Genomic DNA, 24471 nt, shown 5'->3' with positions numbered 1-24471 from the left:
AATGTCAAAAGATGCTAACCAAATGAATATTTAATCCATTAACAAATAACTTACCAATTCTACAAACGCACCGACTGGACAGGAGATGCATGCAAGTCACAAAGTACCAAACATGGGGGAAATGGCCAGATTTTTCTTGGACATCAGGGGACAAATGTACAGATATTTTTCAAGAAGGTAATCCTTGAGGTGTCATCATTGTTTATTCTCTATGCTCCTGCATCTTGAATTCAGCAGATCAAGCATTCCTTTCCTGAGGTGGTATGTAATCCAATCCGAGATGTGCAAATATCTCTTCTTCTGTAGCAGCTAGCAGAAATGTATTCTGAAACAAAGGAGCAAAGTAAGACTTGCATTTATATAGTTTATTTCACAACCTCAGATGTCCCAAAACACTTCGGGGCCAATGAAGTACAATGGTAGTGCAGTCTGTTATAATGTCAGAAATATAGATACCAATTTGCGCTTATCAACCTCCCTCAAACAGGAACACAACAAGGAAAAATAATCTGTATTTTACTGATGTTGGTGGAGGATTAAATATGGTGAATAACCCCTCTTATTCTTCAAACCTACTGCCAGAAATCTTTCAGGCCATCCAAAAACAGCAAACAGCACATAGTTTATTGATTTAATGTTGCTTCAGAAACACAGCACTTATGACACTGCAAAAACTCACTCACTACTGCACTGGAATATCAGCCTGGATTGTGTGTTAATGTCTCTGGAACGGAACGTGAACCCATAACCTCCTGACTAAGGCAAGAATTCTACCTGTTGCTATAGCCAGCAAACAATAAGGAATAACTTAGAGAGAAATTTATTAAACAATCAAACAGTTAGCTCGACTAATGTCACTTCAGTTTTCAGATGTTATTTTGAGGGGCCTTCCCATTTATTCGTTTTTTTCCCCTTTATTTTTGCTATTATCATTTTGATCCATGGATACTTAATGGACATATATTTTTAAGTCGAGCAGGAGAAGAAAAAGTTCCAAAGGAGAACACTGTGCTAACTTTTGAACAGCAGTACTCAGACTTTTCAGCAGCCAAGAGATTGGTGGGACTTAGTTCGATTGGTTGGTTGGTGGCCAATGAATAGTCCAAAAGCTTGTATTCTGCCCAGTAACTGGGAGCGATTGGGTCCTGCCTGAGTGAGGTGATTGAGAGCCAGAAATAGTTGGAGTCCTGGACACTCAAGCGGGAAGGACCTGCACTCTCTTTCTAATTTTTCTCCAGAAAAGCTGTACAACTACTATATTTCTGAAACTGCAGAGACCTGTATGAATCTACAGTGAAAATCATTCTGGACTGAAAGCAAGAAACCTCAAACTCAAAGCTTGGACTAAAGAAAGGTGTGCTACAAACAACCACCTGAAACTCTTTTTACTTGCATTATTATTTTTCCACCCCTCTTTTCCCTTCTGTGTTTGTTTGTCTGACATGCATATGTGTGTGTGTGTATAGAGAGGATTGTGGTGAGCTCAAGGGGGGGTTAGGAATTAGATAATAGTTAACCTGTTGTATTTGCTGCAAATGTAATTCTAGCTATTGTTATTAATAAAAATTAATTGTGTTTAAATTTACAAACCTGGTGGCTGTAATTATTGGGCAGCCAAGGGCCAAAGGCTTCGCGTGTTTTTCCAAGAATTATTCATTCATTTCAATTGTGTTGTGACTCCGGGTCAAGTGGGGCTGGAATTGGCTGTGCAGGAGCCCAGGGGGTCGTAACATAAGTTGGGGGCTTGTCTGGGATCTTTGGAATGGTAGACAGTAATGCTTGGGTTACAGCATGAAGTAAAAAGAGACACCAGGTTTATAGCAATAAATCAGGATGGCTCTGGAAGCTGCTAAGAGTTTTCTTCAGGTGGACCACTTGTCTTTAGTTTATTTAAAAGAGCTTCAAAAAGACAAGCTAATTGAATTGACAGGTGAATTGAAAATATAGATGCCAGAAAAAGCAAGGAAGGCAGAGATATATGGGGCTGGATTCTCTGTTTCTGAGTCTGTTGACGGCAACGGAGAATCCGTGGACTTTCATGTCAGAAATATCGGCACCAAACCCGCACCGTTTTCGCTACCATTGATGGGCTAGCACCGGAGCCGCATGGAACACCATCGATTCCCCTGAAAAACGGTGTAGGATTCGCCGGGTCCATGATCGACAATCGCAGGGCTGACAAGCCACGCTTACCTCTCACACTCGCATACAGGGATCAGGGTTGGCAAGGTGTTGGAGCACCCATGCAGCTGATGGGTCCGCTGGGGCCAAAGGAGGGGGGTGGTCAGCTATATGATCCAGTGCACCAGGTTTAAAGCGGACTGTCAGCGGCAGGCACAGCCGCATGTCTGCCTTGCCGGATGCGGTAATGTTGTTGCGTACCCATTCAGCACGACCCCACCGCCCACCTTCTGCCTCACTACTCCCCCCAGCCCTGTCAGACGTCCCCCGGCCAGCGGCATGGCTGTCGGCAAAGTATGGTAGCACTGGATACTGTCCGTACGCCCTCTCTCTCAGCAGCCATCATGCCAGGTTCACAATTTGTGAGAGCACATGTGGACCGTGCCTTCGGGAACTCCGCCCATCGGAGGCGGAGCATCAACTGATGAAATGTAAACGGTGTTGCAACTACACGCGGCGCACTTTCGAGAAGGCAGAGCATCGCAATTTGGCGTCAAACCGGCGTTTCGGCGATTTTGGCATCAGGAGCTGTTCTCTGCCTGATCGGACGCCCCGATTTTGGCGTTGGCTAATGGAGAATTCCGCCCATGATATTTTGGTTGAATACTTGGATCTGTTAGAAACAAAGGAGAGCCCAAGAAGTAGCATCAAAGACATTTTCTGGTGGGGAAATTGAGCTGGAGAGAATTCGGTTGCAGTTCAAGCATGAGGGGGGAATCAAAAAGAATGGATAAAGAAATGAAAATGCAGCAAATAAATAGCTTTTCAAATGGAAATTGAAATGAGGAAGTTGGAATCAGTGAGAGAAAAAGCATTTGAGAGAGAGGAAAGAAGCATTAGAGAGAGAAAGAAAAGGAAAAGAGACAGTGGGAAAAATAAAATAGGGAGAGTTCCAGCTTAAGGCACTAGAAATTAAATGGGAGCTGCCAGGTGCGACAGGGGAGTTTAATCCTGGAACGAAACCCAGTGGCGATAAGTTTACATTAATATCGGCATTCCCAAAGTTTGAAGAGAAGGAAGTCAAAACCTTTTTTAGGGCATTTGAGAAAACAGCCACCGAAATGGAAAAAGTGGATTTTACCCATGCAATGTAAATTGACGGGGAGCATAGGAAGTTTATGCTTCCCTGTCAGAGGCTATTCTGGCTGCAAATGAATTAGTTCCCAAGGCATATAGACAAACATTTTGGAGTTTAAGGAGGCAGCCAGAACAGACTTATGTCGAATTCCCAAGGGTTAAGCAGAACAAGTTTAATAGATGGGTACAAGCATTGGGAGTTGCAACTACTTGTGAGGCTCTGAGAGAGGTCATTCGCTTAAAAGAATTTAAGAATTCCCTACCTTCTATGATAAGAGCCCATTTTGAAGACCAAAAGGTGAAGACAAGCAGCAAGAATGACTGACGATTATGAGTTGATCCATAAATTTAAACCTTTGTTCCATCACCCTCTGTAATTTTATAAAGGATTGGAACTTGGGAGAGTGAAAGGAAGGCACGTAGCCAAAGTAAGGAATGTAAAGCTGGGAATGCTCTGAGATCTCCTACTCAGACCAGGACAGAAGGTACGGAGGGTGAAGGTGAGACTCAAAAGCCTAGGTTTTACCATTGCAATAAAGTGGGACAAGTTCGTTTTGGAGTCAGTGGGAATCAGGGGGACAACTCTCTGCTGTTGGGAGTCGTACCAAGCAAAAGGAAGATGGTTGTGCTTGTTGAAGGTCAATTATCTCAGTCCTTGGACATTTGTGCAGGAGTTCCTCAGGGTAGAATACTAGGCCAGCTTGATCAATCACCTTCAAAGTTAGGAGTGGGGTTGCTCGTTGGTGATTGCACAATGTTCAGCACCATTTGAGACTCCTCAGATACTGAAGCAGTAAATGTCCAAATGCAACAAGACCTGGACAATATCCAGGCTTGGGCTGGCAAGTAACATTCACGCCACAAGGGCCAGGCAACGACCATCTTCATTAAGGGGGAATCTAACCATTGCGCCTCGACACTGAATGACATTACTGAAGTAAACAGCAAAGGGGAGTCCAAAGACTTCCTAAGATGTTTATTCAGCAGAACCGCAGTATTTACACAGGACCCAGTTAAACATCTCAAGGTCCTCACTCCTTTCTGGCAGCTGCTACAACAGCTGACCTGTTATACTAGTGCTGGTTAACTCACAGCCCAATCAGCACTGGGGAATAATCATCCCCAGCTGGATGAATCCCATGCAGGGTAATAACAATTACCAACACAAAATCCCCCACTATGCTGGGGGGGTTACCATTGATCATAAACTGAACTTGACTAGCCAGAAAAAACTGTGGCCACAAGAGCAGGTGAGAGGCTATGAATCCAGTGGCAAGTATCTCACTCCTGACTTCCCAAAGCCTTTCTACCATCTACAAAGCTCAAGTATGCTAGAATACTCTCCACTTGCCTGAATAAATGCAGCTCCAAAAATACCCAAGAAGCTTGACACCATCCAAGACAAAGCATCCCATTTAATTGGCAACCCATGCCCAGACATATATTTGCTCCACCATTGACGCAAAGTGGCAGCAGTCATTTATACCATCTACAAGATGTAATGCAACCACTCACCAAGGTTCTTTCGACAACACCTTCCAAGCCTGTGGCCTCTGCCACTAAGGACAAGGGCAGAAGATACATCGGAACACCACTACCTTCAGGTTCCCCTCCGAGCCACACATGACCACCATTCCTTCACTGTTTCTGGGTCAAAATCCTGAAGCTACCTCCAAAACAGCACTGTGGTGTACCTACCCCATCTGGACTGTAGTGTTGCAAGAAGGCAGCTCGCCGCTACCTTATCCAGGGTAATTAAGCATGAGCAATACAAATGTTGGCCCAGCCAGGGATGCAAAAGTCTGATGAAATAATTGTTTTTGAAGTTCTGTTAGGGAGGGATATTATGATTTTGACCCAATGAGAATGAAGTAACGGTGATTCTCGTTCCAAGATATTTTACAACATTTGCAGTTTCCTACTTCTGGAGTTCTGTATTATTTGAATTGTTTTGTTTGTTAATTCTTCAGGTCGGGATGGAGTGAATTTTTTTCCTTGAAGTGGAGAAAGAGTCAACATGAACTCACCTCCAAGAGCTCCATGGACTGTCGGTGTGAGTAATAGCCTGCCTTTCAGTTGCTGCATATCATCACATAGCATTGCTGTGAATTTGCGAGAATTACAAATAATGGTGTTGACTCAGAATCAGAGGGAAACCATTCAGCCAACATGCCTGCATTGTTATAACAGTCACAGCATTTCATGAATTTAAGTGGGGTTGCAGTTCAAAGACTAGTACACTGAAGGTTAATGAACTCCAGTTTCTTCCTACCTGTTTATTATCAAACAAAGAATGGCTGTTCAAAATCATATGCTCAAAGTGCTTGGCATACCTGCGAAGGTCTCGTTCAAACAGCTAGAGAATGCAAGAAAAGTAAACAAAAAATAGTCAGTCAAATTTAATCTCTTTGAGTGAATCATTTTCTATCTCTTTTACTGCATTTCCAGTTGCTGCATTTTTCTCTCTTCCAAAACCCCAACTAAACCCCGCCCTCTGCAACCAGAAGTTGAAATGATAAGTCACAGAAAGGCCGGGCTCATGCTTGTGGACTTTGTTAACATTAATTTCCGGGATGTGGGTGTCGCTGGCTCGGCCAGCATTTATTGCCCAACCCTGGTTGCCCATCAGACGTTGATGATGAACTGCCTTCTTGAATCCCTGCAACCCCGGAGGTGAAGGTATACCCACTGTGCTGTTAGGGAGGGACTTTGACCCAGTGACAGTGAAAGAACGGCAATATATTTCCAAGTCAGCGTGGTGAGAGACTTGGTGTGGAACATCGAGGTGGTGGGGTTCCCAGGTATCTGCGGCTCGCTTCTGGATGGTAATGGTCTTGGGTTTGGAAGGTGCTACCTAAAGAACCTTGGTGAGTTACTGCAGTGCATCTTGTAAATGGTACACACTGCTGTCACTGTTCATCGGTCGTGGAGGAAGTGAATGTTTGTAGAAGAGGGACCAATCAAGTGGGGCTGCTTTGTCCTGGATACTGTCCAGGCAAGTGGAGAGTATTCTATTCCACTCCTGATTTGGGCCTTGTGGACAGGCTTTGGGGAGTCTGGAGGTGAGTTACTCACAATAGGATTCCTAGACTCTGAATTGCTCTTGTTGCCACAGTATTGATATGGCCAGTTCAGTTCAATTTCTAGTCAATGGTAACCCCCAGGATGCTGATAGTGAGTGATTCAGCCATGGTAATGCCATTGAATGTCAAGGGACAATGGTTAGATTCTCTCTCGTTGGGGATGATCATTGACTGGGACTTGACGTGCAAATGTTACTTGTCACTTGCCAGCCCAAGCCTGACTATTGTCTAGGTCTTCCTGCATTTAAACATGGATTGGGGGCAGCTTCATAAGTTAAATCTGGGCCAAGCGGTCGATCAAATAAAAAAGGACTTGCGCAGATGGGATATGCTGACGCTGGCGGGGAGGGTCCAGACGTTGAAGATGACGGTCCTTCCGAGACTGCTCTTCTTTTTTCAAAGTCTTCCGATTTTTGTCCCCAAGACTTTTTTCAGGAAAATTAATGCACCGATATGGGGTTATGGGGTTTTGTGTGGGCAGGTAAAACCCCAAGAGTAAAGAAGGCACTCCTGGAACGGGGTCGCGGAGAGGGGGGCTTGGCTTTATGACCTATTACTGGACGGCCAACATATCGATGGTCAGGAAGTGGGTATTGGGGAAGGGGTCAGTTTGGGAGCGAGTGGAAGCAGCATCCTGCAAGTATGAGTTTGGAGGCTTTATTAACGGCGCCTCTGCCATTCTCGCCGGCTCGGTACTCTACAAGCCCTGTGGTAGTGGCAGCCCTGAAGGGTGTGGAGGCAATGGAGGCAACACATGAGATTGGAGGGGGTGTCAGTGTGGTCACCGATTTGTGACAACCACCAGTTTGCCCTGGGGGTACTGGATGGGGGCTTTACGAGATGGCAGCGGGCAGGGATTGAGAGATTTGGGGATCTCTTCATTCAGGAGGGTTTCCTGAGCCTGGAGGCATTAGAGGAGGAGTTTGAGTTGCCGGGTGGGAACGGGTTTCGGTACCTACAGGTACGGGACTTTGTCCGGAGGCAGGTTCCAAGCTTTCCTCACCTCCCCCTGAGAGGACTACAGGATAAGGTAATGTCAAAAACGGGTGTTGGGAAGGGGAGGGTCTCGGAGATATATAAGGAGTTGATGGAGTGGGAAGGGACCCCCATCAGCGAGGTGTAGAGGAAGTGGGAAGAGGAGCTGGGAGGAGAGCTGGAAATTGAACTGTGGGGAAAAAGCTTTGAAGAGAGTCAATTCATCCTCGTCATGTGCCAGACTTAGCTTGATCCAGTTCAAGGTGGTCCACAGGGCCCACATGACAGCGGCCCGAATGAGCAAGTTCTTTGAGGAGGTGAAGGACAGATGTGGGCGGTGTGGGGGTTGCCCAACGAACCATGTACATATGTTCTTGGCATGTCCGAAGTTGAAGGGATTCTGGCAGGGATTTGCGGACGTTATGTCAGAAGTCCTGGAAGGGAGGGTAACTCCGAGTCCAAAACTGGCTATATTTGGGGTATCGGAAGATCCGGGGGCCAAGTAGGGGAGGGAGGTCGATGTTCTGCCTTCTCCTCCCTGGTGGCCCGGGGATGGATTTTGCTGAGATGGAGGGACTCGGAGCCCCCAAAGGCAGGAGTGTGGGTCAGCGATATGGTAGGGTTTCTCAGTCTGGAAAAAATCAAGTTCGCCTTGAGAGGATCAATTCAGGGGTTCGCCCGGAGATGGCAACCGTTCACCGATTTCTTCTATACGGGTAATTAAGGAATAGGGTGAGGGTAGTAGGGGACGTTGTTTGTTTTTTGTTCGTTTAGGTATTTTGCGTGTGTCGGCCCACGGATTTATTTAAGAAATGTTAATGTTTTAAACTGTGAAAATTACAAATGCTTCAATAAAATATTTTCTAAAAAAAGTGAGTCGGTGCTGCTGGAGAGAGGGGTTAAGTAAATCCATGGCACTGATTGTGGATCTCAGGGTGTGGCCAAATCAGCAGTTGAAGGAAAACTGTATGTTTTGGAGATACCTGTAATCCTCAGTGGATTCAAACATGAAAGATGGAATTTCAGTTGGAATCCTCATGAGCTAAGTCGGATCCAGAGACTGTCACTGAGGAAGGAAATGTGACTGTGAAAATGGGAAATATTTATCAAATGCCAGGAGAAATGGAAAGTTGTGGATATAATTTACAGTGCAGACGGCCATTCAGCGCATTAGATCTGCACTGGCCGCTAGAAAGAGCACTCTACTTCAGCCCATGCCTCCACCCTATCCCCATTACCCAGAAACCCCACCTAACCTTTTGGACACTGCACATCTTTGGACTGTGCGAGGAAAACAGAAACCCAGAGGAAACCCACTCAGACACGGGGAGAAAGTGCAAACTCCATACAGACAGTCACCCAAGGCGGGAATTGAACACAGATCCCTGGAGCTGTAATGCAGCAGTGCTAACCACTGCGTCTCCATGCCACCCCAATACTAATAATATCCATTAGACACTGTACAAACAAAATCATACATGGTTCCTCAATATTACATCTTTCAGAAAGGAATTGAAAATACTGGAAATATAGATAATATCTATCACTGTGAAGAGAAAAGGCAATCTTTTGAATTAAGTGCCTGGCCAAGTTTAAAAAGTGGATTAATCCAAAATGTTCAGAAGCACTGTCAGTTTCCAAATTGATTAGCTATAAGTCGGATTTTTAAAAATACATTTGAGAATCATGGTGCCTTGTTGCACTTCATCAAACTTACCCGTGAACCTGTCCATCCTAATAAGGCATAAGCATATTGGCCAAAAGGTGCAACAACAAGATCCACTCTCACAGCCTTCCAGTCCTTATCCTTTGCTGCAGTAGCAGTTAAATGCCGAGGAGATCCTGCATGACCAGCAAGTCCAATTCCTCGTGTCTCATTTGCAGCCAAAGAGCCATGACTGCATGTTCTACCAGGTTCTAGATTGTGAACCATCTTCTGCAGTTTGAAGATCGAAAAGCATTTTGCAAAGCGATCAAATGTCTCAGACTCCTTGTACTTCCACTTATGATAACTATTGTCCGTGATGTCATCATACAATATTATACCCTAGAAGTGGAGAATAAACTTAATAATGAATTTTTACTTATCCCAGTTTTTCTCTCCTCTTTTAAAGCTGAATGGATCAGAATGTCTTGCAAGTTGATAGACATTCATTATGCAAGGAACTTGCTGTTAAAAAGAACTAGATTAAGCAAATAAAATTACAAAGCCTTCCACCTTGTGATGACCGATGTGCTGGGAAAAGCCAACAAATTATTTTGCGTCCCTTTAAGGCCCAAGTTGGTACTCTGAAAATGGGTTAATTGGTTTTCTGGTTATGGCACCATGAAGTTCCAACACCCATCTGACCTTGGGTAACTAAGGCAAAGAACAGCTAAAAGGAAAGGAAAATATGAGAATGGATGTTTTTCTTAATATTTTGGTGAAATACTGGGTTATTCTGTAAAGTAGGCTGTGTATTGGTGCAAGTGATTTAATTAATCTGGGGAACGGTTGCAGAAGACAGGTTATCTGGGGCGTTTAAGACATGAAAGGATACATGTGTCAAGGTTGCACATTTGTAATGAGATATTATGATGGGTTTGAGGTACAAGTAAATAAATTAGATCTAACATTTGCATTTTTAGACAAATTCAGAGTTTGTTTGAATGTCAAAGGGAAGTCAGAGGTGACAAGAAAAATGTTGCAATCTTCCATGGGTTAACAGAATAGGTTACATTACATTTTATTGACCCGAAAGCAGAGACAAAATAGAAACATAAACGATTTTGATGTTTTGGAAAATCTGAGTTCAAAGAAATGCAATGGAATCATAGATGGAAGGGAAAATGATGTTTAAGGAGCAACCTGGAAAGGATTTGTTTTTGTCTGTGGTGAAGATCTGAAAACAACTCCGGGCTGTGTAGTTTGAATCAGCCATCCAGTCAAGTCAGAGAAGCAGTTTCTCAAGTCAGAAAGTTTCCTTGACTTTCACTGCAGAGTGGGAAGTGGTTTTGAGAGGTCATATGGTATACTATATTAAAGCACAGCATGTTTACCTTGGGTAATATTACTCAATTTTTATAGTTAAACATGTATAAGGGAGTGATGCCTTGGTTCTCCAAGTCGGGAGTCTTTTGGGAGGAATGTTTTGTAAGACTAATTTTAACTGTGTAACTGTAATTTGTGTAATATTTTCTTTTCTTCATGTTCATAAACCTTTTACTTTTAATTTTAAAATCCCCAAAGTGTGACTGGACTTCTTTCTTTTTTTAAATAAATGTAATGTACCCAATTCATTTTTTTGCAATTAAGGGGCAATTTAGTGTGGCCAATCCACCTACCCTGCACGTCTTTGGGTTGTGGGAGCGAAACCCACGCAAACACGGGGAGAATGTGCAAACTCCACACGGACAGTAACCCAGGGGCTGGATCGAACTTGGGACCTTGGCGCCGTGAGGCAGCAGTGCTAACCACTGCGCCACCGTGCAGTCCACTTGACTTCTTACTACGGAGATCTATACATTTCTTTTCATTTGCAGGATACAACAAAAACGAGCCAAGGTTCGCTCTGGGATTTGGTTTGCTCAGCAATGAACACCTGCTGTGGTCATAAGAGTAAATAGAAACCTAGGGCAGGATTCTCCGACCCCCCGCCGGGTCAGAGAATCGGCGGGGGGGGGTGGGGGCGTGAATTCCGCCCCCGCCAGATTCTCCAGCACGAAAATTCGGCGGGGGCAGGAATCACGCAGCGCCAGTCGGCGGGCCCCCCCCGGCGATTCTCAGGCCCGCTATGGGCCGAAGTCCCGCTGCTGTCATGCCAGTCTTGCCGACGTGAATCAAACCAACTACCTTACCGGCAGGACTGGCGGCGCGGGTGGGCTCCGGGGTCCTGGGGGGGCGCGGGGCGATCCGGCCCCGGGGGGTGCCCCCACGGTGGCCTAGCCCACGATCGGGGCCCACCGATCCACGGGCGGGCCTGTGCCATGGGGGCACTCTTTTCCTTCCACCTCGGCCACAGCCTCCGCGATGGCCAATGCGGAACTGACCCCCCCCTGCACATGCGCAGGGATGATGTCAGCAGCCAATGACGCCCCCGCGTACGCGCGGTCTTCCGCCGATCGAGAGAGGCCCTTCGGCCCCGACTGGCATGGCGCCAAAGGCCTTTCCCGCCGGCCGGCGGCGCGCCAACCACTCCGGCGCGAACCTAGCCCCTCAAGGTGAGGGCTTGGACCCTAAAGGTGCGGAGAAATCCGCACATTTGGGGCGGCCCGACGCTAGAGTGGTTCACACCATTCCATTCTGACATAAGGGCAGCACGGTAGCCTTGTGGATAGCACAATTGCTTCACAGCTCCAGGGTCCCAGGTTCGATTCCGGCTTGGGTCACTGTCTGTGCGGAGTCTGCACATCCTCCCCGTGTGTGCGTGGGTTTCCTCCGGGTGCTCCGGTTTCCTCCCACAGTCCAAAGATGTGCAGGTTAGGTGGATTGGCCATGATAAATTGCCCTTAGTGTCCAAAATTGCCCTTAGTGTTGGGTGAGGTTACTGGGTTATGGGGATAGGGTGGAGGTGTTGAACTTGGGTAGGGTGCTCTTTCCAAGAGCCGGTGCAGACTCGATGCCGAATGGCCTCCTTCTGCATTGTAAATTCTATGATCCCTCCGGGACCACCCGCACTGCCGGGTAGGGGAGAATCCCGGCCCTTACTGCAGAGGGGCTGGGTCAGCAAGTATTTTCTGTTTGGCAATTAAGGACACATAGGACTGAATTCCCCACCATCGGGATTCTCCGTTTTGCCGGCAGCCCGGGGGGGGGTTTCCTGACGGCGTAGGGCTTCACCACAATAGGAAACCCCATTGACCAGCCGGCGTAATGGAGCATCCTGCCAGCGGGGTGAAACAGAAATGTGGCGCCCATAGACTATGCAAAAAGGAAACATGTACGATTCTCTTGAAGGATACTCTGAAGCCTGTGATATGGTTAACCACACTGTGCTCTACAAACATCACTGCTTCTTTGTCCATCTGAATAGCTTGCTCTCACTCACGATATAAACTGAGCCAGTTTTGAAGTCATTCCTCATAATAATAACCTTTAGGAGTGTCACAAGTAGGCTTACATTAACACTGCAATGAAGTTACTTTTTGTGAAAATCATAAATGTGTTAACATAAAAGTGACTAACATATTTCAGATCAGTTTTGAGTTGGAGAGATGCAAAAGTCTAAAATATTAATTCTGGCAATGTCCACGACATAATATCATATAAAATCATACCTGGGCAGTCATCCAACTAATCACTTTGGAAATAAGACCCTCTTCTCTGCCCTCCTCTCGATGAGTTATGAGAAAGTCAACATCATGGCCATACTCCTTCCCTCTGAAAAACAAGATGGTCGATGAATGAAAAAATGGTACTTCAATAGAAATGGGAACATCTCTTCTGTCATGGGAGTGTATTTTTAAGAACTGGGTTTTTGTCAAATTGCTACAGTGATGTCAGTGTGTGGGTGGAACTGGGCTGTCTGTCTTTCACTTTCGTTTTGAGCTGGTAGCTGCAGTGTGTTTTTGGTTCCGTTTTCAGAGTTGGAGAGCTGTTGTCAAAGCAAGCAGATGTGTAAAATGATCTTTCTCTCTGCAAGCTAAAGAATGTCTCCAGATCATTGATGACTTCAACGTAATACCTGTTTCTGTAGAAAATTTAATTAAAAAGGGTTTAACTTATGGATGTTGTTTGGGAAGTTATTAACTCTATAGTCACTGTGCTTCCGTGCCACCCCAGCAATTGGGTGTTTTAATTAAGAATCACACATTGTAATACAGCACTCAAAAAGCAGAATACTCCAGATGCTGGAAATCTGAATTATAAACAGGTAGCATTTGTGGAGAGAGAGATGGAGTTAATGTTGATGACCTTTCATCAAAGTTAGAGCCGTTAGAAAGTTAGGTTTTTAAAAAATATATTTTATTGAGGCATTTGTAATTTTCACAATTTCACATATTGACATTTCAATGTTGGCGGTTCGATGCACAAAATGCCCCCTAAAATAACACACAATAAACCACGTACCCTTCTCCCGCCCTATCCCCAATTACCCCATTACTAAACTCTCTGTCCTTATTTAACATTACCATGCCTATTTTCCTCCCTTCACCCCCCTTCTTCCTTTTCCCCCCTTACTGCTGATGTTAATCAATGAACGGCTGCCAACTCCGGGCGAATCCCTGTATTGATCCTCTTAAAGCAAACTTGATTTTCTCCAGACTGAGAAACTCTACCATACAGCTGACCCACACTCCTGATTTTGGGGGCTCCGAGTCCCTCCATCTCAGCAAGATCCGTCTCCGGGCCACCAGGGAGGAGAAGGCCAGGGTATCGCCCCCCCGCTTTGCCCCCGGATCTTCCGACACTCCAAATATTGCTAATTCTGGACTCTGAGTTACTCTACCTTCCAGGACTTCTGACATAACATCTGCAATTCTGTGCCAGAATTCCCTCAGTTTCAGACAGGCCCAAAACATATGAACATGGTTGGCCGGGCTACCCCCACACCGCCAACATCTGTCCTCCACCTCCTCGAAGAACCTACTCATCCGGGTTACCGTTATGTGGGCCCTGTGGACTACCTTGAACTGAATCAAGCTGAGTTTAGCACTGGACGAGGATGCATTTACCCTTTTCAAGGCTTTTTCCCACAGTTCAGTTTTCAGCTCCCCTCCCAACTCCTCTTCCACCTCTCTGATAGGGACCCCTTCCCACTCTAACAATTCCCTGTATATGTCCGAAACCTTCCCACCTCCAACCCCTGTTTTGACAGCACTTTATCATGTAGTCACCTCAGGGGAGGCGAGGAAGGCTTGGGACCTGTCTCCGTATAAAGTTCCGCACTTGAAGATATCGAAACCCGTTCCCTCCCGGCAAGTCAAACTCCTCCTCTAATGTCTCCAAGGTCGAGAAAGTTAGGTTTTGAGCAACGGGTGAATGTGGCAAGGACAAAGGAAGGTCTGTGACAGTGCAGAAGATGAGAGATTGAATGGCAGAATTTGACTGACAGGACCAAATGGAATAATGATGGGCAAGAAATCAAACAAAGGGGGCAGCACTTGCTGCCTCACGGCGCTGAGGTCCCAGGTTCGATCCCGGCTCTGGGTCACTGTCTGTGTGGAGTTTTCACATTCTCCCACGTTTGCATGGGTTTCGCCCCGACAACCCAAAGATGTGCAGGGTAGGTGGATTGGCCACAGTAAATTGGAAAAAATGAATTGGGTACACTAAATTTTTTTTAAAAATACCACTCCTTGCAATTTAACTAATATCCAATTACAGTTCTTGATTTATCTGGTCCTTGAAGGGCCTTTCGCTTGGCTTTCACAATGATAAAAAGGTTCCATTTTCTCTTTTCAGGTAGTTTCAGACTTAGACCATAAGAGAAGTAGGCCGTTCGGCCCATCGCGTCCGCTCTGCCATTCAATGGGATCATGAGTGATCTGGTATAATCATAGAATCCCTACAGTGCAGAAGGAGGTCACTTGCCCATCGAATCTGCACCATCTTTGGAATGAGCACCCTACTTAAGCCCACACCTCCACCCTATGCCTGTAACCCAGTAACCCTCTCTAACCTTTTGGACACTAAAGGCAATTTATCAAGGCCAATCCACCTAACTGCACATCTTTGGACTGTGGGAAGAAACCAGAGCACCCAGAGGAAACCCACGCAAACACAGGGAGAAAGTGCAAATTCCATACAGAAAGTCATCCAAGGCTGGAATTGAACCAGCGTCCCCCACTGTGCCACCAGGCTACCCTAGATAATAATCCTCAAATTCACTTTCCCACCTTATCCCCTTCACCCTAGATTCCCTTCCTGATTAAAAACCTGTCTATCTATCTCAGCCTTGAACACACTGAACAACCCAGTCTCGCCAACCCTCTGCAAACGAATTCACCCCCTCTGCTAACATAAATAATAGCTGAGGTTAACAAAACTATGCTAAAATGGGTATACTCTTGAGCTCTAACCTTCGAAAGCCACCAGTTAATGTTATAATTGCAGATGGTAGAAATCGGTGTACAGCTTCTTCAATAATTTGCTTGATCAAATCCGCCTCTACCTTTGTAACTGGTAGAATAAGGTCTTCATAATAAAGCAGGCCTGTAAAACAAAAGAGATCATTAGCTCTAAAACTGGGAGTTCAAAGTATGTTTAAATGACATTTAGTTCATGTTTTCTTCAAGCAATGCCAGAAAGACCTTCATGCAACAAGACCTTTTGGTGGGGAGGAGGTGGCGTAGTGGTATTGTCGCTGGACTCGTAAACCAGAGACCTAGAGTAATGATCGAGGTTCAAATCTCGCCACTGTAGATGGTGAAATTTGAATTCAATAAAAATCTGGAATTAAAAGTCTAGTGATGACCATGAAACCATTGTCAATTGTCATAAAAACCCATCTGGTTCACGAATGTCCTTTCGGGAAGGAAATCTGCTGTCTTTTCCTGGCCTGGCCTACATGTGACTCCAGAACCACCGCCATGTGGTTAACTCTGAACTGCCCCTTCCAAGGGCATTAGAATGAATGCTGGCACAGTGATGGATCTCTGTCTCTATCAGTATTTGGAACGCTGGATATCCGTTAACCCTTCTTAGTTCCCAAATAACAGAGGTCATTTCTGTGTTTTTTGGCAAAGTTCAGTTGAACTTTATTTGTCAGCTTGTGCCACTGGTAAACTTTATTTGTCAATACAAAATTAGGTCAGATTGATTGTCTTCAGCGAATACAATAGTTGAGTTTTTATTCAATTACAAATCGTGGTTATTCTTCAAATCATAATACACAGTATAAAATGACTGAGTGATTTAAACAAAAGAAAGATGGCGATTTAGCACAAGCAAGCAAGGAAAATAGGTTTCAGAAAGAGATAGATTGATTCTGGAATGGATTTTTTCATCCCGACAAGTGTATCTTAAGATTATTATCTGAAGGTATCGCTTTCTTTATAGCTGTGATTAGCTTTAACTAATTTATAATTCACTCAATTCGGCCAAACTGTCCGGCAATTTAAGAAAGATATGTATTTAAATATATTGGTGTGATATCGGTGTGAATTTCCCATTTCATCGCTTGAGAAAAACACATTGTTCGCTCGGACTTATAACCCTAGACTGGTTGTTACCATAGAAAGGAACTGCCCATTCTCTCACATAATGGGGCCTTTTAGCTATTTTACGTCACTGTTCTTACAATCTTAAGCAAGTCTCAAACAACTTGCAAAATGTTCCCAGCTATTCGGCTTCCCTTCCTCGCATGGTTAATATGATTTAGTAATTATTCTTAATGAGTTCTCAATTAAACCTTTTACCTATATCATCTATAGCTAACCAGAAAGCCAATTTCTATCACACAGCCTGCGAGGCCCATATCCCATAAACGGATTTTTAAAAAGCTACTAACCTACATGGTTGCTTGGCAGCATCAAAGGTGACAGTTTCATTGCAGAGGATCCTCATTATTGTAGTAAAGCAAGCAATATTGCAGAATTTTCTGACATGCCTTTATCCACCTTTACTTCAAAACTCCACTCCCCCACCCTCTTGAATTTATAATTTGTGTTTCAATCTTTCATAACCATGACACTTTCTATCTCTAACCCCGTCCTTTGAGGACATTGCGTTCCTTCCATTCTGATCTTTTGTGCATTCCCCACTCCCTTTGCTACATCATTGCTATTTATGGCTTCAGCTATCTGGATCCTGTGTCAGGAAACCCTTCTTCAACCTCTCTGCCTCGAATCTCTGTCCTCTTTAAGACGTTTCTTAAAACCTTCATTCAGCTTTATTTATTCCTCCTAATGCCACCTTCTTTGACACCAGCTCAATTCTGCCCAATTAAGCATCTATGAAGCAGCTCTAAAAATTCAGGCAAAACTTCAACAGCTGATAACAACTCTCTTCCAAAACATGAAATTATCCACACTGAAGGTTCTTGATCAGGATTCCTTAGTTGGGACATTTTCCAATTAAACGTTCTGCAAAAATGTAGTTATTGTTGCTGCCTCTTTCAAATAGTCTCTGAATGCAAAGTAAGTGGGACATCCAGACTTCTTCATGGTGTGACTCTGGCAATTTAGTTAAATGACTGATAGTTCAAGGGGAAAGGGTTCATCTTGTGCAGCTCAAGGGGCATACAAGGCCAGAATATTCCACATTTCAATTACCAGATATGCCCAGCTAGCCAATTTCAATTGTGATAATATTTAGGACACCACAATAAGTCACTGCAATCACCCCAGTCCTTGATGACATTTGATGATTCCCCATTCCATAAAGCTATTATTTAAAAATCCTGGTCTTGGACAATAAATTCTGCAACTCATTTAAACTTACTTCTGTAACCCCATCCAGGTGTCCCTCCCCGCTCCTCCATCCCACGTGGGTGATAGTATTTCCAGTTAACTCTAGGATCCACTAGCTTGCAACATCTCTCCCACTTTCAAAAACTGAATCAAAATCTGAATCAAAGACCTAATTTTCCATGATTTCAAATAATCAATCCTCCAATTTGGTCAATTTCTTATTTTTTTCCCCTCAGAAAAACACCTTAAAATTTCAATTGATTGAAGACACTATCCAAAAGTGGAAGTTCATGATCAACTCAGTCCCAGTGAAATTTGTGCATTTGTTAACAAGAGAATAATAATGATGGCTGTGACAAATAATGGCAAACTAACACTCACATTTAAGTTTAAGATTAGACATGGGTTAACAAAGCACTGTTGGTATCCACTGAACTATATTCTCACAAAATGCACCATGATCTCAAATGACAGGTGCAATAAAATGGAAATAATTCACAAGTGAACAACTTAAATTCAGTAAAAAGTGTTGCAGAATTAACTTATCAAATATCCCAATTTGAGTTAAATTAACTTTTTCTTCCCTTCTGACACGCAAGCAACCTAAAAGGCAGCATGTTAAATTATCCTTCGCTTTTGTCCAAAACTTTATTACCTGCTTCCTGTTGCTTTGTAAATTTTATTGTTGATGCTCTCAGTTCATTCAGTGTTCGCAGCCCCTCTTTGAACCACTTATCAGCTGTCTTCACACCAACGCCAAAGATACTTGTAAATTTCTACAAAACCAGTAAAAAGGATGATACCAGTCACTGACCCACTGTTCATAGAAACACAAGCAGAAGGATAGCTCTAGTGGAAAGTATTGCTACTTTCAAATAAAATTAATTAGCTAGTCTACAAAGGGTAATGGGCATATCTCTCCATGAGAGAGAGACTAGTTAAATACAGTGCTACTACACCCTGGGCTAGTGTGTGGTTGATTTTAACTGTTTGATACCCAAACTGCAAATTATGTCCTGGAAAATTTTAGACATGAAGTTAGAACCCTGAATCTAAGGGTAAGCCATAGCAGGTGATAAACTGTGTCAGCGTTTCCACTATTACCTCAGCTATAATTGTTCTCAAAGGTATAGCTTCTGGAAATTGGTTAGTCATATTAATGACCAAAAGAATGTACTGATGCCCTGCCTTCGTTTTAGGCATCAGTCCTACGCAATCTATTAGTACCCAACTAAATGGTTCTTCTAACACTGGTATGTATTAAAGGTGCGGGTTTAATCACATGTTGTGGTTTATTTATTACCTGACAGGTATGAAAGGTCCTACAGAATTTCATTACATCCTCATGCTGTCCTATCCAGGAAAAATGCCTGCTGATTGATGCCTGGGTTTTCCTAACTCCTACATGTCCTGCCACTGGTATCTCATGGACTTCCCTGCGATATTTGGGCAGGACCACCATCTGATGAACAACTGTCCATTCTTCGTCCGCAGGTCTCTACTTGCTCATCAGAACTCACATCTTAACATAACAGCACTCTGGAACCCCCTCAGCCTCAACTTCTGAGAGAGCTGACTTGTCCTCATGTACGAATCTCTGGATTTGCCTTCTGGTACTCAATTAATGAAGTCCTACCAAACACCCAATCAGGTTGGTTACATGGAACGTGAGGGAGTTTAATGGGCCAGTTAAAAAGGTCCAGGGTACTTGCCCAACTAAAGAGTTTGAAGGCGAATGTGGTTTTCTTGCAGGAGACACATGCGGGGAGTCAGGAACACGGTGTCGCTGTACGCAGATGACCTGTTGCTGTTGGTGTCGACCTGCTGGAGAGTATGGGGAGATTATGGACATACTGGAGAGGTTCTGGGCCTTCTCGGGTTAGAAGTTCAATATCTGAAAGAAGTAGATGTTTAGGATAGCCAGGGATCAGGTTCAGGTATCTGTGGGTCCAGGTGATAGGGGAGTGGTCGACAATGCGCAAGTAGAACCTGACAACGTTGGTGGAGGAGGTTCATGGGATTTTAGGAGGTGGGATACGCTGCAGCCGACACTGGTGCGGAGTGTCCAGGAGGTTAAGATGAACGTGTTGCCAAGGTTCCTGATCATCCTGATCTGTATCCCCAAGGCCTTTTTCTGGAAATTGATGCAGCGATCTGGGAGTTTATATGGGCAGGGAAGGTACCAAGGCTAAAGAGAGCCATGTTACAGAGGTAGAAAGGGGGGGGTTGGCGCTACCAAACCTGCTGCACTATTACTAGGTGGCGAATGTGGTGATACTGTGGTGGGAAGGAGAGAGGTTAGAGTGGGTTAGGATGGAGGAGGAGTCCTGTAAAGGGTCCAGCCTGAGGACCATGGAGACAGCATCACTTCCGCTGGCACCAGGAAGGTACACGGTGTGGGGTCAGACGTGAACTAGCTAAATGGAACCAGAACTGGCTTGGCCATAGAAGACAGAGAGTAACAGTGGAAGAGTGTTTTTCCGAATGGAGGTGTAACTAGTGGTATTCTGCAGGGATCAGTTTTGGGACATCTGCTCTTTGTAATATATATTATGACTTGGAAGAAAACATAGCGGGTCTGATTAGCAAGTTTGCAGCCTCAACTCATCCTTTCTTGACCACCTGCCCTCCATTGTTGACTCCATTGTTGATTAAAAATCTGTCTAACTCCACCTCAAATATTTTAAATGACACAAGCTCCACTGCGCAGACCAAAATTGTCATACTTCATGAGATTCCATCCAATAGGTTGGTGTAGCATGGAAATTGTTTGTTTCCATTACTTTGGTAAAGACAATCACTTTCCACTATGGGCAGGTTCAGCCGATTTCCTCATCCATTTTCTGACACAAAGTTTGAATCCTGCCACGTCAACTTTTCAGTTAATTTCACATGTGTTGCAAATCTCACCTGACACGACCGCTTACCTTTAGTGTTTGATATCTCACATTTTGGATCAAATCCTGAACTTCATTGCAGGTTCCACCTTCAAGGATTTCCTGCAACAAGGAAACTCATGTTTTTCATTTAAAGTGCTGCATCAATATCAATAACATAAACCCAGCAGTGTGTAATAAGCAGCTGTTCTCCTGGTTACCCAACAGAAAGCTTCAGACTGCAGTAAAAACGTTCCATGCTATTACCTCAATCAACTTTCTAGAATGGTCGCCAAGATTGGGAATCCCTTTGAGGTCATCCATTTTGGTCACATTATATGGCAATGACTTTAGAACAGAAGATGCTCTGGTGAATGCCAGATACGGTCCCTCATTCTCAGATAACTCTGCATTTTCAGCCAGTATGTTCAATGCATCCTAGGCAAAATCAAGACAAGTAATCTCAACTGAATCTATTTGGATCAGTCCACTTTGGAGTATGCATTTCAAGAGACCCAATTGCCATTAATTGTAAATACTCCAAATTCTTCCCCAAGATTTTTAAAATAATCACAATCATCCTATCTTGCTTTACATACATTTTGAGCCTTAATCCAGGAATTTACTTTTTTCTGAAGTATCCATTCATCACATCTGAGACCGGACAGCATGTGTCAGCAGAGTACAGAATGGTGCAAGTCCTCACAGTCATGCCCCAACCGTGTTCTCAACTGACATCTCCATACATGCATTTTCCAACATTCTCATCAGGTAGAATATATGCAGCAACTGGAAGCGATTATGTCTCTCACCTAAGCTTGAGGCATAAGGGGTCATCAGTCTGGGCATGACAAAGAGTCTCAAGTAACTCCATATCTTTCATTTTTTTTTCAATTTGGAGTACCCAATTATTTTTTTTCTAATTAAGGGGCAATTTAGCATGGCCAATCCAACCTGCACATCTTTGGGTTGTGGGGGCGAAACCCACGCAGACACTGGGAGAATGTGCAAGCTCCACACAGACAGTGACCCGGGGCCGGGATCGAACCCGGGGCCTCAGCGCCGTAGGCTGCAGTGCTAACCACTGCACCACCGTGCCATCATCAATTCTATGGGCGGGATTCTACGACCCCCCTGCCAGGTCAGAGCTGCCGATTTCTCCGGTGCTGGTTTTCAGGCGGGGGCGTTGGCAACGCCTCCCCCCACGGCAATTCTCTGGGCCCCGATGGATCGAGCGGCCGCACATCTTTGGCCAGTCCCGCCGGCGTGAAATGGACATGGTCCATCACGGCGGGACTTGGCTGCTAGGCTGTCTACCAGAGTCCTCGGGGGGCGGGGGGGCTCATGGTGGCCTGGCCCGCGATCGGGGCCCACCCATCTGCGGGCGGGCCTATGCTGTGGGGGCACTCTTTCGCTCTGTGCCGGCCTCTGTAGGGCTCCGCCATGGCCACGCGGAGAAGAAACCCCCTGCGCATGCGGCAGAACATGCTGGTGGTTCTGCGCATGCGCCAACTCCCACCGGCCCTTCGACGCCAACTGGCGCAGCGGCAATCGCTCCGGCGCCGGCCTAGCCCCCGGAACTGCGGGGATTCCGCAACTTCCGGGCGGTCTGACGCCAGAGTTGTTTGCGCCGCCCTTGGAGCCGGCGTCGGGCCATCCAGCCAGTTGCGGGAGAATCCTGCCCTACATCTTTCATTAGAATGTATTCTTGAGGTTTTGGGAACATAAAGGAGGGCTGTCGAAGGTTATTACCGTAAATAATCTGTTCCTATTGTTCAGTGTGGTTCTCCTTTGACAGGCGTGTGGTGAAACAGGAACTGCAATGGTACCAGCAGCAGCAGCTCTCTTTACCTAAAATCAAATATTCGTGGGAAGTGTTTTGACAAATGTCAATCACGTACAAGAACACCTTATTCCTCCGACAAATGAGAATCAAAGCAACCATTAATTAATGATGCAACAGTAACTAAGTGAGGTCTCCCTGTGACTGAGATAGCTTTAAGATGACATGCCTTTGATAACAGACTGGAAACACTTTGTGTAAAATTAGAAATTTGCCTCCTCAGCGAGGCATGTTCACAACATGTTCACCAGGAAACGCAGACTGAGGAACACTTAAGAGATTCTTCCTACATGACCGCAGTTAACTGTCCTAATAGATAGGGTGGCTTTTGGCAGACAAGTGGTTTGAAGCTGACCAGTTGTTTTAATTTACAAACTGTCTGTTTGTTTCGACTCCAGCAATATCACAGCTCACCACTCTTGTGTCAAGTTGTGAAAACTGATTTTCAACAGATTTCAGTTGCAGATCACACAATCCTGAATCCAATATGAATTGGTTCAATCACATCATTCCGTATCCAAAACTTGATGATTTACCATAAGTTGGAAGACTCATTTTACAACATAACAGTTTTGCATATCCTGCATTTGGAACACTGCCCATCTGTATTTCTCGGTCACTATTTGGAGACTCAAAAGATTAGTATGCAGATACAGGATGCAAGCAAGCAGAAAGACAAAAGGAATGTTGGCCTTAATTGAAACAGGGATGGTGTATTTATGGAAGGAAGTATTGCTGCAGGGCATTGATGAGAGTGTCCCATATGTACAGTTTTGGTTTCCACGCTTAGGAAGGATATACTTGCATTAGAAAACATTTAGCAATGTTTCACAAAGTTGACTGCTGACATAATAATCGCTTATTGTCACATGCAGGCTTCAATGAAGTTACTGTGAAAAGCCCCTAGTAGCCACATTCCGGCGCCTGTTCTGGGAGGCCGGTACGGGAATTGAACCCGTGCTGCTGGCATTGTTCTGCTTGGCAAGCCAGCTATTTAGCCCACAGTGCTAAACCAGCCCAACATGAAGGGGTTGTCTTATGAGGAAAGGTTGAGCAGGTAGGGTCGATACTGATTGGAGTTTAGAAGAATGGGAGGTGATCTGATGGAATTTGAAAGATTCTGAGGGGGCTTGACAGAGTCGATGCTGAATGTTCCTCCTCATGGGAGAATCTAGAATGATACAATACAGTTTAAAAATAAGGGGGCTCCACTGAAAGGTGGAGATGAGGAGAATTTCTACTTTGAGGGTTGTTAACATTTGGAACAGTCAACCCCAGAGCAAAGGAGGCTGAGTTATTGATTGATAAGGTAGTTAAGGATTATGGGGAACAGACAGGAAAGTGGAGTTAAAGTCACAATCAGATCAGCCATGATCTCACTGATTGGCAGATATAATGGTCCCAGACCAGTAACCTCCATTGGCTAGGAAACTGAAATGAAACCCCAATATTTTAGTTTACTTGGAAGATTGCGCAAAGAATAATTTGCTCCAGGAGTCATTGCATTAAGAAATGGGGCTTTGGTATTTTTAAAACAAAAAACTTTTAACTTCTCAACCAAAAAGAACAGCTTACAATTTAACACTACTACTCAATTTCCCATTAAACAACAAGAAAAGAAACATACAGCACTCAATATATCTTACTGTGGGAGAATTGTGGACTCAGCTTCGGGCAGATCAGAATTCAACTCCTCTCTCCAAAGCTTCTCCAAAAAGCTGCCTCGCTAAAGCTTTGCAAAATGTCTCTCTCAATTCCTTGGTTCCAGCTAGCAATGACTTCATCTCCTCAAGCAGAAAAACAAGTTATCTCTGCAGGCTGCAAAGCTCATTAACTCCCCTGGGACCTTCCCAGTCAAATCACAGTTCATTAGTCTAGACCGTAAACCGTATTCCTTTGTCAATTTCACCTTCCAGCTGTTAAAAGTACCCGGACCTGGCAAAAGCATGACCACTGCAGTCAAACACACTCGAACCCCAGGTTTTTAACCTTTAAATTGCCCAATACTTGGAATTCAATATTCCTGAAGTCTTCCAGTCGTCACACAGAGCAGAATCAATGGGATAAATGGTCGACTCCTGCTCCAATTCATTATGATCCTGAA

General features: G+C 44.6%; 1 protein-coding gene across 4 annotated transcripts in view; it reads right to left on the bottom strand.

Annotated features, from left to right (window-relative positions):
* Nucleotides 1-54: 54 nt before the first annotated feature.
* The window catches only part of polm (polymerase (DNA directed), mu), a 45257-nt gene continuing 20840 nt past the window's right edge, over nt 55-24471 (bottom strand). The window contains exons 3-11 of one of the 4 annotated variants that reach the window (XM_072485758.1): nt 22277-22375; nt 20792-20962; nt 20576-20647; nt 18304-18424; nt 15318-15450; nt 12573-12675; nt 9034-9363; nt 5531-5614; nt 55-325 (exon numbers count right to left, since the gene is read on the bottom strand). In XM_072485758.1, the coding sequence (XP_072341859.1) occupies nt 239-325; nt 5531-5614; nt 9034-9363; nt 12573-12675; nt 15318-15450; nt 18304-18424; nt 20576-20647; nt 20792-20962; nt 22277-22375 (1200 nt within the window). In that variant the 3' untranslated portion in view covers nt 55-238. The remainder of the gene's footprint in view (nt 326-5530; nt 5615-9033; nt 9364-12572; nt 12676-15317; nt 15451-18303; nt 18425-20575; nt 20648-20791; nt 20963-22276; nt 22376-24471) is intronic. The other 3 variants (XM_072485760.1, XM_072485759.1, XM_072485761.1) reach the window with 3 other exon arrangements.

Source organism: Scyliorhinus torazame, chromosome 20 (assembly GCF_047496885.1).
Source record: "Scyliorhinus torazame isolate Kashiwa2021f chromosome 20, sScyTor2.1, whole genome shotgun sequence".
NCBI classification, from domain to species: Eukaryota; Metazoa; Chordata; class Chondrichthyes; order Carcharhiniformes; family Scyliorhinidae; genus Scyliorhinus; species Scyliorhinus torazame.
This window is presented reverse-complemented; position numbering and strand designations above follow the sequence as displayed.